The sequence below is a fragment of the Periplaneta americana genome, chromosome 16 (genome assembly GCF_040183065.1).
Source record: "Periplaneta americana isolate PAMFEO1 chromosome 16, P.americana_PAMFEO1_priV1, whole genome shotgun sequence".
Lineage (NCBI taxonomy): Eukaryota > Metazoa > Arthropoda > Insecta > Blattodea > Blattidae > Periplaneta > Periplaneta americana.
This window is the reverse complement of record NC_091132.1, coordinates 62,687,298-62,702,360: the sequence shown is the minus strand read 5'-3', so window position 1 is coordinate 62,702,360 and position 15,063 is coordinate 62,687,298. Positions and strand designations below refer to the sequence as shown.

At 35.7% G+C, this 15,063-nt stretch overlaps 1 protein-coding gene across 3 annotated transcripts in view; it reads left to right on the top strand.

The window, feature by feature from the left end:
- RhoGEF3 (Rho guanine nucleotide exchange factor 3) overlaps positions 1-14,500 on the top strand; it is a 717,495-nt gene extending 702,995 nt beyond the window's left edge. For all 3 annotated transcript variants that reach the window (XM_069849417.1, XM_069849415.1, XM_069849418.1), the window contains exons 15-19: positions 1,391-1,531; positions 5,400-5,528; positions 6,061-6,145; positions 10,668-10,907; positions 12,687-14,500. In XM_069849417.1, the coding sequence (XP_069705518.1) occupies positions 1,391-1,531; positions 5,400-5,528; positions 6,061-6,145; positions 10,668-10,907; positions 12,687-12,886 (795 nt within the window). In that variant the 3' untranslated portion in view covers positions 12,887-14,500. The remainder of the gene's footprint in view (positions 1-1,390; positions 1,532-5,399; positions 5,529-6,060; positions 6,146-10,667; positions 10,908-12,686) is intronic.
- Positions 14,501-15,063: the final 563 nt, after the last annotated feature.

The window sequence follows — 15,063 nt, the reverse complement described above, 5'->3', positions numbered from 1 at the left end:
TATTAAATTTTGTTCTAAGCATACCCAGTAGTAATGCGCATACAGAGAGAGTATTTTCTCTCATGAACAATAAATGGATAGATATTCGAAATACTTACTTACTTGCTTTCAAGGAACCCGGAGGTTCATTTCCGCTCTCACATAAGCCTGCCATTGGTCCCTATCCTGAGTAAGATCAATCCAGTCTCTACCATCATATCCCACCTCCCTCAAATCCATTTTAATATTATCTTCCCATCTACGTCTCGGCCTCCCCAAAGGTCTTTTTCCTTCCGGCCTTCCAACTAACACACTATATGCATTTCTGGATTCGCTCATACATGCTACATGTCCTGCCCATCTCAAACGTCTGAATTTAATGTTCCTAATTATGTCAGGTGAAGAATACAGTACGTGCAGTTCTGTGTTGTGTAACTTTCTCCATTCTCCTGTAACTTCATCTCTCTTAGCCCCAAATATTTTCCTAAGCACCTTATTCTCAAACACCCTTAACCTATGTTCCTCTCTCAAAGTGAGAGTCCAAGTTTCACAACCATACAGAACAACTGGTAGTATAACTGTTTTATAAATTCTAACTTTCAGATTTTTTAACAGCATACTGGATAATAAAGTCTCATAAAAGCAGAAGTGCAAATTGCACTCAACTTCAAATATTCCTGCAGAGAATTTTTACAGTTTGTAAAAAATGATGTAAAACTTATTCATGAAGCCATATTTGTAATAAAATACAATGAGGTTTGACTTTGCTAGAATAAGGGTTTTCTTTAATAAATCTAGTGGCATTACTTGTTGATTTCTTGTGTAACATTTTGTCACTTACTTAATCTCCCGTATTTTCTTGAAAAATAGTTGGCAACCTTATCTCCAAGTTATCACTGTGTCTCCACCACAACCACCACCACCACTACCACCACCATCATCTCCTCTTTCCCTTCCCTCCTCCTCCTCCTATCGCCTCATCTTCTGAACTGGAACTGGATTCTTTTTCAGACTGGTTATCCTCCTGGAGGTAAGCAAAACATATTTCAACATTGTGAGAAATATCAGAGAATATGATGAAGTTGAACTTGAAAACATACCTTGGTTTCAAATGCCTCACGGACTCTAAGGGGTTCGCAGACCACAGGTTGGGAACCCCTTTTCTGTGTGATCTTTTCTGTGGCAAGGTTCATATGAAGTAATAAATCTTACTAAAAATCTTTATTTTCAATTTTTATTGTTACAAGCATTCCACTTTCACGTATAATACCCATGTAATAAAATGGACTTCGCTTTTTTTTTTTCTTTTTTTTTTGTACGTTATATGTTACAGCATCGAAGTGCAGTCGATTTTTTATGCCATTGTATAAAGTTATTAATTAAATTTCTTAAGCTTATAACTTTACTTCAGGCTGATCATGCAGACTATGACAAGATACGAGAGGCACTGGATGCAATGCGCAATGTAGCTGTTCTCATTAACGAGAGGAAGCGCAGAATGGAGAGCTTAGAAAAACTCGCAGCCTGGCAGCAGAGGGTGGAAGGCTGGGAGGTGAGTTGTCTGTCCTCATTATTCAACACTTATATCACTGACTACTAGCAAAATTCGTTATACAGTTTTTGTTTTCTTAGCTAGAATACATTACCAGTTCTGTTTCCATTTAATTGAGTTTCCCAGAAATAAAACAAAATAGCGACATAATTTTGATTATTGTAGGGATAGGGGTAGATCATTTCATAATATGAGAACTTCTCAGTAGATCTTCAAAGCTTCTGCCTGTCCCTGATCTACACCGTATAAAAATGCTAAAGTAATAATTAGAGCCCGAATTTTTATGTAATTACATATTGCATTCCTTTACTCACAGACTACTGAAAATGACAAATGTCTGCGATTTGTTGTTCTGATATGGTTATAGTTGAGTTTCATTTTACATATTCTTAGTAATATTACATATTTTACATACTACCGTAAAGAGGGGTGACTTTGAACGGCGAGGTGACTTTGAACAGTAATTTAGCGCCTTTCTAAATTAAATGCTGTGCCCAATTGCGATAAAACTGTTTAAGTTGTCAATAAACTAGTTCAGTTCTTTCGCAATAGGGTACAGCATTTAATTTAGAAAGGCGCTAAATTACTGTTCAAAGTCACCCCACTTTACGGTACGTAAAGAATGTAACATTTTTGTACATAACTAGGCAGTTATTGATTTTTCAATTTTTTGTATTAAATTCGTTTTATTTTTCAGAGTAAAGTATTGCATTTCTTTCATATATAGGCTACTTGGAGATAAATCTTAACGTCCCTGTCCCATAACATCACCTGGAGGGTCGCCTTAGTCCTCACTATAGTACACAATGCTGGTAAAGAAGGAGGGCCAGGAACTGACGTCATTATGTTCTGTTCACAACTATAGAAAATACTTCAATTTCTAAAGCTGGCTTAAGAGAATTGTTCTTTTAAAAATAAAAATGAAATTCGGAATTCCAACCCTTTATCTATAAAAAACAGTAGTTCGGAGTGCTTCAACTGTATACATTTGCACTAATACTTTCTCAGAATCTGGGATGATCACGTGTGCCCATCATTTAACTTTGTTACAAATTGAAAGTAGGCTGTAGGTGAGGGGTTTGGATCGGATGTCAGGCAAGTCAAAATACCATTTTGTGTGTAACACAAAAATATTTTTCTAGGAATTCTTAAGGCACAAGAAAAAACAGCATAGATTGTGACAGACAAGTTGTATTTGCAAGCTATGCAAAGGGGTAGAAATGGTAAATCACTTTCCAGGCTGCATCCTCCCACATCAACTGACAAATTAAATTGTGACGACATTTTTGTGAATTTAATGCATTAATAAACAGTGATTTTAAATTACATATTTTATTAATATTACGTATTTAATTACACATTTCCCCGATATTTACTACATTTTCGTGTACATATTTTGCACTTTGATATTACATAAAAATCTGGAGTCTAGTAATAATTATGGTTAATTGCATACAACACACACTATAAAAACATCTCATGATACAAACAAGACAAACAAACAAATACTATCTATCAGGTGTTTACAAATTAACATGCAGTAATTGTGACGACTTCTATATTGGCCAAACAGGTAGATCTTTTCAAAGACATTAATAATATCACAGCAATAACAAATCACACAATACATCAACCTACTCGGAACACATCATTACCAACTTCAACCATAACTACAACAATAGGAAAACAAATATGGAAATTTTACACATTGAACCGAAAAGCCAAAAACTAAAACATAGATCTACTAGAACAATACGAAATATATTATATAAACACACCAAAACACAAACATAATAATCAACTAAATTTCGATGTCCACACAATACTACCAATCACAGACACATCCCCCCCCCCTCCGCAAAATGAAATTATGCGACAAGACTCCAAAACAGCGCGCAAAAACTCACTAGACTGTTTGAAAATGACGAACATCACGCCGAAAATAGTCACAAAAGTGTAATACCCTAACGTAATTAAAAGTTGTCAGTTTAATATGTTCTAAAGTTTCATTATATTCAATAATTATGGATTACAGTATGTAAAGATTCAAACTATTTTACTATATTAGACATAGAAAAGCAAAAATAAAGAGACTTAAATAGTTTATATTGTAAAAATAAGGAAAATCATGAATAATTTCAAGGGAAAAATTGTTCCAGGGCCAGGTATTGATCCCAGGACCTTTTGCTTAGCGCACGAATGCTCTACCGATTGAGCTACCCAGGAACTACACACACAATTTTTCTCTTGAAACTATTCAAGTCTGTTTCACAGGGAGCTATACTTGAAAGCCAAACAAAATTTGATAACTCAATCCCAAGGGAAAAAATGGAACTCCCAGCATCAAAATCCACAGTTAATTCCCGATTTACCACGAAAATCGTCTGTAGCTGCATTTAGATTGGCAACAGGCCATGATTGTTTGGCCAAACACCTGCATAGAATTGGAATATATCAGTCCCCTAACTGCCCATTGTGCAACTCAAACCAAGAAATGGATTCGGAACATCTCAAAATCTGTGCTTCAGTGGCTGGTCATGATAATATCTTTGAAAAATATTGGAGTGCAAGAGGTCAAATGACTTTATTGTCAAACGCCTGGCATTAGAAAACAACAACAACAACATACTTGAAAGCCAGATTTGCAAGAAGAATCATGGTCTTCTTCTTCTTCTACGTCACGGTTTAGGCCTTTCATTAGCCTGTTCCGGCTCCAAATTGTTGCTGCCTCCATCTTTTCTTAGGTCTTCCTAAGTTCCTTTTTCCTCGTGGTGAGTAATTGTATGCTGCTTTTGGTATTCTATTGTTCGTCATCCTTGTTAGGTGGTTTTCCCAATTTGTTCTATATTTCACTATTGTTGTATTTAGTTCCTCTACTTTTAGTTGATGTCTTATTTCTGTATTGTGTTTTTTGTTTGTTCTTTGATATCCTGCTATTGGCCTGAGGAATTTCATTTCAGCAGCTTGTATTCTAGCTATATGTTGTGCCGTCATTGTCCATGTTTCGGATCCATAAGTAATTGTAGGAACTGCCATCGTCTTATATAATTTCATTAGAGAGTCTTTTCTGGCTTTATTTTTCAAGGTTCTTTTTAGTGTCCCTGTTATATAGTTAAACTTGTTTAACTTGTTATTTATATCTGTTTCTGTTGTGTATGATATTTCGCAACCTAGGAAATTGAATTTTGAGACTTGTTCTATTGCTTTATTTTCTAAAATTATCTTTGTCCGAACTGGATAAGAGCCCTTGAAAGCCATTGCCTTTGTTTTTCCTGATGATATTTCCATGTTGTATTTTTTTTATATTTCGTTTAATTTATATACCATTCTCTGCATTTCGTCCTCTGTTTTTGCAATTAAAATCTGATCATCTGCAAAGGCTAACGTTTTTATTATCATATTTCCTAAATTAATTCCTCCTGTTGTTATTTGTTTCCATGATCTTATCATGTCGTCTAGATATATATTAAAAAGAGTGGTTGATAATGGACAACCTTGTCTAACTCCTCCTGTTATTCTTATAGGTTCTCTTTGGTTTATTTTTATTTTTGTTTTTCCATACATATCATGGTGTGTGGGCAAATTGTTGCTGTTATTAAAAACAAGAATACTGAAACATTACGGGCCATATTTATAGATGTTCTTAGCACGAGCTTCTGGTGGATGATCGGCGAACTATCGTTTTTCGTATTCATAAACCAGTGTTAGCGATATGATATGATATGATATGAATTCTGTATAAGTAATCAGTCGATAGCCCGGGGCTAGTTTAACATGCTTGTAGTATGGACTAGCAAAATGACTATGAATAGCACCGTAAGTGTCTTAAAGCTTTGATTTGATATTATCTTATTTTATTCTTTTCTAGGGAGAAGATTTAATAGAGCTCAGTTCTCAACTGATCCATCAGGGAGAAGTCATAAGAGTAACAACCGGCATGTGGACGAACAATATTACGCTTTTCCTCTTCGACCATCAGCTTGTCTACTGCAAGAAGGTTAACAGATGTTTAATTTATTAATAAACACACGGAATTGGAGTGGTTGCATGTTTGACATAGTTTCTTATTCTATCTCAATTGATGAAAATGCTAAATATACAAATTAGACGGATTTATTTAGATTTTAGCAGGCACAGAATTTTGATAAATTGGAGCTTTTGGTTTGCGTTCATGTTTGCAAACTTAGCTGTGCAAGTGTCTACTGATAACAGTTTAATTTCTTCCCTCGAAGAAGATATGAAGGGTTCAGAGTCATAGTGGGCCAAGCGCCATTTATTAAAAACGAAGAAAGCAAGGGTTAAAGTTAACTGAATATCATAGTTTAATTAAGATTGACATATCATTTAGTTTTAATGTGTATACTTTATATTACTTGCTATATGTTTCCATTGAATTATGGTAATAGCTTCATTTTAACCTTTCTTTTCTGCGGTTTTAATAAATGGCACTTGGCCCACTGTGGTTCTGAACCCTTCATATGTGCATTACATTCCTTAACCAACGAGCGTAATTTTATCTTTAATTTCAGGACATCCTTAAGAGGAATACATATGTTTACAAAGGGCGGATACATCTAGATACAAGCGAGGTCATTGATGTTCCAGATGGAAAAGGTAAACTTATAATGTAAATCTCATTAAAGAAACTTCGTATATTATAGCAATTACCTTCAAGTTGATGTCATTTTAAAATTGTTAGGTATTAATTTTCCGTCTTCTTAATTCCTCTTAACACTATCTGTTTGTGTGGTATCTTCATTTCTTCTTCTTCTTCTTCTCCTCCTCCTCCTCCTCTTCCTCATTGTTACTGACTTTTTTTCTTTTCCATCCGTGGATCACATTGCTAATGTAGTTGGGTTAGGGATGTGGTTATGGTGTAACTACATTATGTAGTAACATAAGATATTCCCTTTAAACGTCACGAAGTCACATAGGGGCATGGAGGTGGAGGCTTAATGCTTTCTTAGTACTAGAATGAGCTGGTGTAGTCAGTATCACGCTTCTATTGCATTTTTACCCCTGGGAAAGACTCGACACCATTCTGACAGGAAGCTGAGTGGACTCCAGGACTGTTCTGGAAGTTTTGGTAATGAGAAAAATCCTACCACCACCAGGGATTGAATCTACAACCTTTCAGTCCATAGTCAGTTACTCTACCAAATGAGTTACATGGATGCCATAACCATATAGTAGGTAGTAGTGTTTTATTTAATGACTGCGGTGGTTTTTCAGGATCGAAATTTAAAGTGGGCAAAAAATTTCCAACAAAATACGTCATGGAAAAAAAAGGCTGAAATTATGAAACTAAAATATTTTAGAAGTTTTTTATTCAAATCAAGATTTCAGGTATAACTTCCTGTAAATTATTCAAGTTTTTTATTGTTTGATTTCGCGAATAAAATAAGAAATATTGCTGGACTTCGTTTAAAAACTTGAATTATGATTTTTTTCGCGTTATTATACCAATTCTCAATTCAGAAGTGGGTTTTTTTTTTGGGGGGGGGGGTTAAGACAAGACTTAGGAAAGAAATGGTGTAAAGAATTGACAGAAAGAGAACAATTCGCGTCTCGCCAATTTCGTGGACTCTATCCATAGATTTTTTCCTTCCAGTTTACATTTGATTTAATTTCTTTAATTGTGTTATACATACTAGGATAAAAATTATATTAAGTGAATGACTTGTTTGACGTTACGTAGTTTGATGCAGGCTCTTTGATGGCTTCCATTTGTCTTCTCGCTTTCCAGTATAATTTTGGCATTGAGTCCAGATGAAATGATCTCAGATTTGGACATTTGTGAAGATGATCCATGTCCATTGCTTAGTCTTCTTTATTATACACAACTCATTCTGGTGATTTAAAAACGGAGATTCTGTATAAATTTGCTGTCAATTATTACCTCATACATAGCTACTGAATCATATCTAGGTGATTGTGATATTACAGATTTATTTAGAAGAATTGACAGTGACTTATTTGTCCTTCCAGCTTCAAAATTCTCACCTAGCTCTATCTGGAAATTTCTATTTATTATTAATTTTGCAGTATGATACGACAATGTTGTTGTTTTATTTTGTAACATTTTGGTACCCTTTGTAGCCAAAGTACCTATATCTGTGTGTTCATTCCCTTCTAGGTCGCAGTATTCAGGTATCCATTGTATAGTAATGGTTTTTGTAAGGCAGTGAGAGAATTAATAGTCTATGTGAAGCATTCCATTCTATCACTGGTATATCTGGTTAATAATAACACATATGAAGGGTTCAGAGCCATAGTGGGCCAAGCGCCATTTATTAAAAACGGAGAAAGCAAGGGTTAAAGTTAAGTGAATACCACAATTTAATGAAGATTGACATATATTTCAGTTTTTGTGTGCACACTTTGTTATTTGCTATATGTTTCATTGAATTATGTTAAGAACTTAATTTTAACCCTTGTTTTCTCAGTTTTTAATGTATGGTGCTTGGCCCACTATGGCTCTGACCCCTTCATGTACAAAATTTCATCCCTCTATGGTAAGTGGTTTGTATTTTATTAATATCTTTATGAACTACTGTATTGCTGTATATAAGAAGTCCCTTGTGCCACAATTTACATTATTTTCAACTGATATTCATTTATATGATTCTTTATATACATTGGAACAAACATTACTATTGGGTTTTTCTGTATAGTGAATCGGTTATTACTAGAAATTTTTGTTGATTAGGCCTATGTAGTGTGGTTTTAGGCGTAATAGATCGACTATTGATCAGATTTTTTGTATTCGACAGATAATGGAGAAAAAATGGGAGTATAAGGGTACAGTACATCAGTTATTCATAGATTTCAAAAAGGCATATGACTCGGTTAAGAGGGAAGTATTATATGATATTCTTATTGAATTTGGTATTCCCAAGAAACTAGTTCGATTAATTAAAATGTGTCTCAGTGAAACATACAGCAGAGTCCGTATAGGTCAGTTTCTATCTGATGCTTTTCCAATTAACTGCGGGCTAAAGCAGGGAGATGCACTATCACCTTTACTTTTTAACTTCGGTCTAGAATATGCCATTAGGAAAGTTCAGGATAACAGGCAGGGTTTGGAATTGAACGGGTTACATCAGCTTCTTGTCTATGCAGATGACGTCAATATGTTAGGAGAAAATACACAAACGATTAGGGAAACACGGAAATTTTACTTGAAGCAAGTAAAGCGATCTGTTTGGAAGTAAATCCCGAAAAGACAAAGTATATGATTATGTCTCGTGACCAGAATATTGCACGAAATGGAAATATAAAAATTGGAGATTTATCCTTCAAAGAGGTGGAAAAATTCAAATTTCTTGGAGCAACAGTAACAAATATAAATGACACTCGGGAGGAAATTAAACACAGAATAAATATGGGAAATGCGTGTTATTATTCGGTTGATAAGCTCTTATCATCCAGTCTGCTGTCCAAAAATCTGAAAGTTAGAATTTATAAAACAGTTATAATACCGGTTGTTCTGTATGGTTGTGAAACTTGGACTCTCACTCTGAGAGAGGAACATAGGTTAAGGGTGTTTGAGAATAAGGTGCTTAGGAAAATATTTGGGGCTAAGCAGGATAAAGTTACAGGAGAATGGAGAAAGTTACACAACACAGAACTGCACGCATTGTATTCTTCACCTGACATAATTAGGAACTTAAAATCCAGACGTTTGAGATGGGCAGGGCATGTAGGACGTATGGGCGAATCCAGAAATGCATATAGAGTGTTAGTTGGGAGGCCGGAGTGAAAAAGACCTCTAGGGAGGCCGAGACGTAGATGGGAGGATAATATTAAAATGGATTTGAGTGAGGTGGGGTATGATGATAGAGACTGGATTAATCTTGCACAGGATAGGGACCGATGGCGGGCTTATGTGAGGGCGGCAGTGAACCTTCGGGTTCCTTAAAAGCCATTTGTAAGTAAGTAAGGCCTATTAAGATCTTTACTTTTTATTATTTTATAATAAATAATTGTAGTACGGGTAATTTACTGCTTAATTTTATAGCAAAAACCTATAGTAAGTTTTGATCTCATGTATATAAGGATCCATATAAGTTAATATCAGTTAAAAATAATATGAATTGTGCCACAAAGGACTTTTTATGTAAAGCAATTCAGTATTTTAATAAAATATTAATAAAATGCAAGCCACTTTGGAAAACGAATGCCAGAGATAGAGAATATTAGAAGAGACGCATTAAGGAGGCCAAGGCTCAAATTGGGCTATAGCACCATAGCAGTAGCAGCAAACCACTTATTATAGGCAGATGAAATTTTGTATATTTGTCATTATTAACCAGATATACAGTGATCAAAATTTGGTGAATTTAGCTTCATAAGTATGGTACTGGCATTAGTTATTGATTTCACTGTTGTATTGTGAACCCTTAAAAATATGGAAGTTGGAAATTTCAATATAGTGTCCCCTTAAGGAGCTGTTAGAATCAATTAAAAATACAGTAGAACCTCACGGATTCGGACTAAGTAATTGGGGGGAAAATCCAGTTCGAATTAGTGGAAGTTCGAATTATAGATAATTTACTGGAACAGAATTATTTCAGTAACTGATATTGTGTAACTGTTCAATTAATGATTTAGTGTTTAATCAGTCTATTTTACAAACATATGGAACACAAAACATTAATTTAAAAAAAATAATGAGTTTGAAGTTCTTTAGTCCAAGTCAATTACTACAAAGGAGGTTCATACTGGCTTTGAAATTTTCAGACTGTGATTTAAAGAAAGAAGTCCCTTTGCGCTGCTGTTTTTTTTTTATGTACATCATGACTCATTTATTTTAAGGCACGATAAAATTTCTGATAGTTCGTATTACAAATTCAGTGTATCTACTGTAAATGAATCTGAATCTGTTGTTGGATAATTTTAATTTTTTACCAGATTTTTCACTCTCTACATTCCCTTCCACTTCAAATGTGTGGAATATTAATCTCCATGTGGCTTATGTAGAAAGAAAGGAAAATAAAGAAGCTAATAAAGTTTTTTATATTTTTTACAGTACATGTACATATTACTTTTATGGAGATGTAGGATCCCCTCTCATGTCTTGTAACTTGAATAAATGCAATGTAGGTACATGCATCATATTAATACCTTGTTACAGATCCACAGTTGGGCGTAATGGTGCGACATGGATTAAAAGTTTACAGCTGCGTCCGTGACAAATGGTTGCTTTTCTGCTGCCGATCCGCAGAGGAGAAGCGACGATGGCTGGATGCTATGGAGGAGGAACGTAGACTTGTTGCTAAAGATCGTCAAGATGGTCTTGAATTCCCTCCTACAGCACGACAACTTGCAAGAATGGCTGCTCGCTGTCAAAGAAGACCTCCTAGTAAACCAAGAAGTAAGCATTAGTTATACAATGAAAGAGTAATGGAACGGAGAAAAATTCTCTCCGGCGCCAGGATTTGAACCCGGGTTTTCAGCTCTACGTGCTGATGCTTTATCCAGTAAGAACTTAATCTGAGACGATTCTGTCAGACGCCGGGATGGTATCCGGTGTGGCTTAGTGGATAAAGCATCAGCACGTAGAGCTGAAAACCCAGGTTCAAATCCCGGTGCCGGAGAGAATTTTTCTCCGTTCCATTACTCTTTCATTGTATGATGACGCAGAATATCTGCATAAAAATGTCATATGTACTTCGGTATATTAAAATAATATATATGATATGCTTAAATCACTTCGTGATTTAAGACAGCGCTTATTCCGTCGGATCCCGTCCAACTAGTCACTCATAACGAGTGCACCTCAGCACATGTGTGGATGGACTTCGGTCCTACATTCATAGACATCTATGACGTAGTGCAGAGGGCGGCCACTTGAGGGAACCCAAGAGTTGGAACTTAATCTGAGACGATTCTGTCCGACGCCGGGGTGGTATCCGGTGTGGCTTAGTGGATAAAGCATCAGCACGTAGAGCAGAAAACCCGGGTTCAAATCCCGGCGCCAGAGAGAATTTTTCTCCGTTCTATTACTCTTTCATTGTATGATGACGCAGAATATCTGCATAAAAATATCATATGTACTTCGGTACATTAAAATAATATATAAGTATTAGTTGTTACTCATGATGTTAGGAGCTGGAGGTGAGGCAGCAGAGGGGAAAAACTTTAGTGATGTGAATGCTTACATTATGTGCCACAGTAGTGATACTAAATTCATTAAAAAAAATATGCAACCTTCATCAGTTTCTAGTCATTGCTGTTTTGCTGAGGAAGTAAAAAGTTAAGCTATTAATTGAAGACATTATTACAAAAACAACCCTTGTCAAAATTGCTGTTTTTCAGGAGAACAATAAAAATAAATAGAACAACACAACTCTAATCTTTCAGGTAAAGCTTCCTATAAAGCAAATTTGAATAATTTCAAGGGAAAAATTGTTCCGGGGCTGGGTTTCGACCCTGGGACCTCTGGTTGAACGTACCAGCGCTCTGCCAACTGAGCTACCCGGGAACTCCACCCGACACCGTCTCAACTTTTCCCTTTATATCCACACAACTCGCGTGGGCTGACGAAATGCCAGAGACCCACATCGAGTGCACACAAACTCTGTGTGACTTGGAATTGTAGTTTTCTGTTGACGTACACAGTGACGTATATATTATGCAAATCTAATCTTTCAGGTAAAGCTTCCTGTAAAGCAGATTTGAATAATTTCAAGGGAAAAATTGTTCCAGGGCCGGGTTTACAGGAAGCTTTACCTGAAAGATTAGATTTGCATAATATATACGTCACTGTGTATGTTAACAGAAAACCACAATTCCAAGTCACACAGAGTTTGTGTGCACTCGATGTGGGTCTCTGGCATTTCGTCAGCCCACGCGAGTTGTGTGGATATAAAGGGAAAAGTTGAGACAGTGTCGGGTGGAGTTCCCGGGTAGCTCAGTTGGCAGAGTGCTGGTACTTTCAACCAGGGGTCCCGGGATCGAAACCCGGCCCCAGAACAATTTTTCCCTTGAAATTATTCAGAACAACACATGTCAGCTGTTTCCATACAACTTGTGATGATGAAGACGCTGTAGTTTAAACATAACATACGCATTAAGTTAATGCTTTAACACAGAAATTTTAAGTGAACTGTGTAATATATTAATTATGATTGTTTTACAATTGATCCATCAGGTAAGAGTTACAAGAGAGATTCAGGATACAGCATGAACCCGTCAGAGGCCAGCTCCAGTCACCACAGCCTCAGTGGCTCTCAGTCAGCACATGGATCCACCCACTCGTTGGGACGCAAGGTTGGCACCTGGTTCACGTTCGGCAGCAGTAAGAAGGGACGAGCCTTAATGAGGACCTCTCCACACCACCAGCACACGTGAAGACGGTGTATATAAGAACAATTCTTCCGGCAGCAGCAAAGAGGCAGATTATGCCTCTGTTATCATGTAGGAACATGAAATATGGTACCAAATAAAATTTAAACCAAGCTCAAGTGAAATAATTAACATCCATTGTTTTCACAAGGTACAAGTAATAACATAAAAGAGAAATATGGAAAGAAAGTACATGTATGCCAAATTTATGTTGTTTTGGTTATATTTAGATGGCTTAGTATGAACATTTTAGCTGGAGTCTATGGAACAAAAACTGAAGTTGAAATGACTGCAGAAGCAAGTCTAGTCTAAATATTAACAGGCTATAATCTATAGCAACAAGTTCAAGACTACATCGAACGGACCGAACCCATGAATGTATACAGAATTCGTGTATTGACACGTAGATTGCTTTTACTTGGAGCTCCTGACATTCGATGGTACAATTTTGCATCTTCATAAGCCATCAAGAGAGTTTAGAGAAACTAAAAAGAATGAAAAAAGTAATAATAACTATATTGAGAAACAGAGGAATGGAATATACACTATTCCCTCGCCAACATTCATGTTTCTCTGTTGTTTAAGATTAAGGCAATAAGTGTTGGTGATAGAGGGATAAATGGGTGGAGGGAAAGGGAACTATATACAAGACTGAACACTAGCCTTCCTACAAATAACTGCTATAAATGTTCAGCAGTGTATGTAAATTATTGTATGATTTTTTAACTGCTACAGTTAAATCCATTTGTTATAACGAACGACTTTCCACAGTATCTATTTGAAGCTTTAATATACGTATCTACAACCAAATATTGACTAAATCCATTTACATATCAACTAAATACTGGAATAGTAGCATTATGCATACATATCTACAGTCATATGGTCATAACATGTTCTTAAAATTACCCTAATACTATTAAAAAAAACATTAATCCATAAAAACATATATCATTGTTAATTCCTGAAGTAAAATCAGAGCTTTAATTTACATACAGCACTATGAAAACGCCTAATTCATAAAGAATTGAAAAACTGACAAATACATTTGAAATGAAATGGCCACTATTCCACACAGCACTCAGATCAAAGTATTTTCAGCTCATTATTACGAAATCGAGGTTGTTATGAAGCTATACATTTTACTGTGATTTTTTAACTCGAAAGAGAAAATCTTACCTCAGAATGAATGGCCTACATTGAGCCACGAGCCTACATATAGGCGCTCATTCTTCTCTTTTTAGACTACACTTGACACCCTCATCACTTCACTTCTAGTTGTCTGACGAAGCTGTGGAAAGGAAAGTCTTGGGAGTCCTATAATTCCTGCATTCGAACTCTCATAGTCTTGTAAAGATGATAACTTAATAACACGATGCGTAACTTACTCTTTTACTAGACTCTGGACTTCATGACCTGGCCTACACACTTCACAGAAACGCACATTCTAGAAATACAGCTCAACAGCACGGTCTCGTATAGCTAGCACAATCGATAATTTACGTTGGTTGCAACAATGCTGTTATATATTCATATAGGAAAAGGCTAAATTTGTAAACGTTGTTGTTTGAAGCCTCGTTTTTGCAAGTAGTGTCTCAGAATTTGGGACTGTGGTAGGATTATAAAAATATTTGAAATTATAAGATAATTGCCTTTAAATTTTACACCTGGAATTCGTACTTGTTTAATATCCGCCATTATTTACATAAGCCGGTGATAAAATGCTGATTTATATAGTGCATCACATTTTTATGTATTAATATTTGGGCCAAATTTTGAGACATAATTTATATAATTATCTAGTGCAGTGCAGCCGATAATAATGGGAAGCACAGATACGTTTTTGTTGCAAGATATGTGTATATATTTTTCTGTAAATATGTATTATTATGTAGTAGTTTAATAATAACCAGACTGTACAAACGATGTAATATGATAAATTCCACTAGTGTTACATTTTAAGGTCTTTACATGTATTCGAAGATCTCTTGAAAACTCCACAGACAAGTATTACTGTTGAATGTGTGTCACCTTTTGTGCGGAGTATTCATAATTGTATTAATAAATTTGTGGCGGTTTTCCTGTTCGCATGTGGAGAAATGCTGCCGACTATTTAAATGAACGAGATGTTGCACAAATAGATGTTAGTGTATGACAGACAGCATTTTATGAGACATTATGTA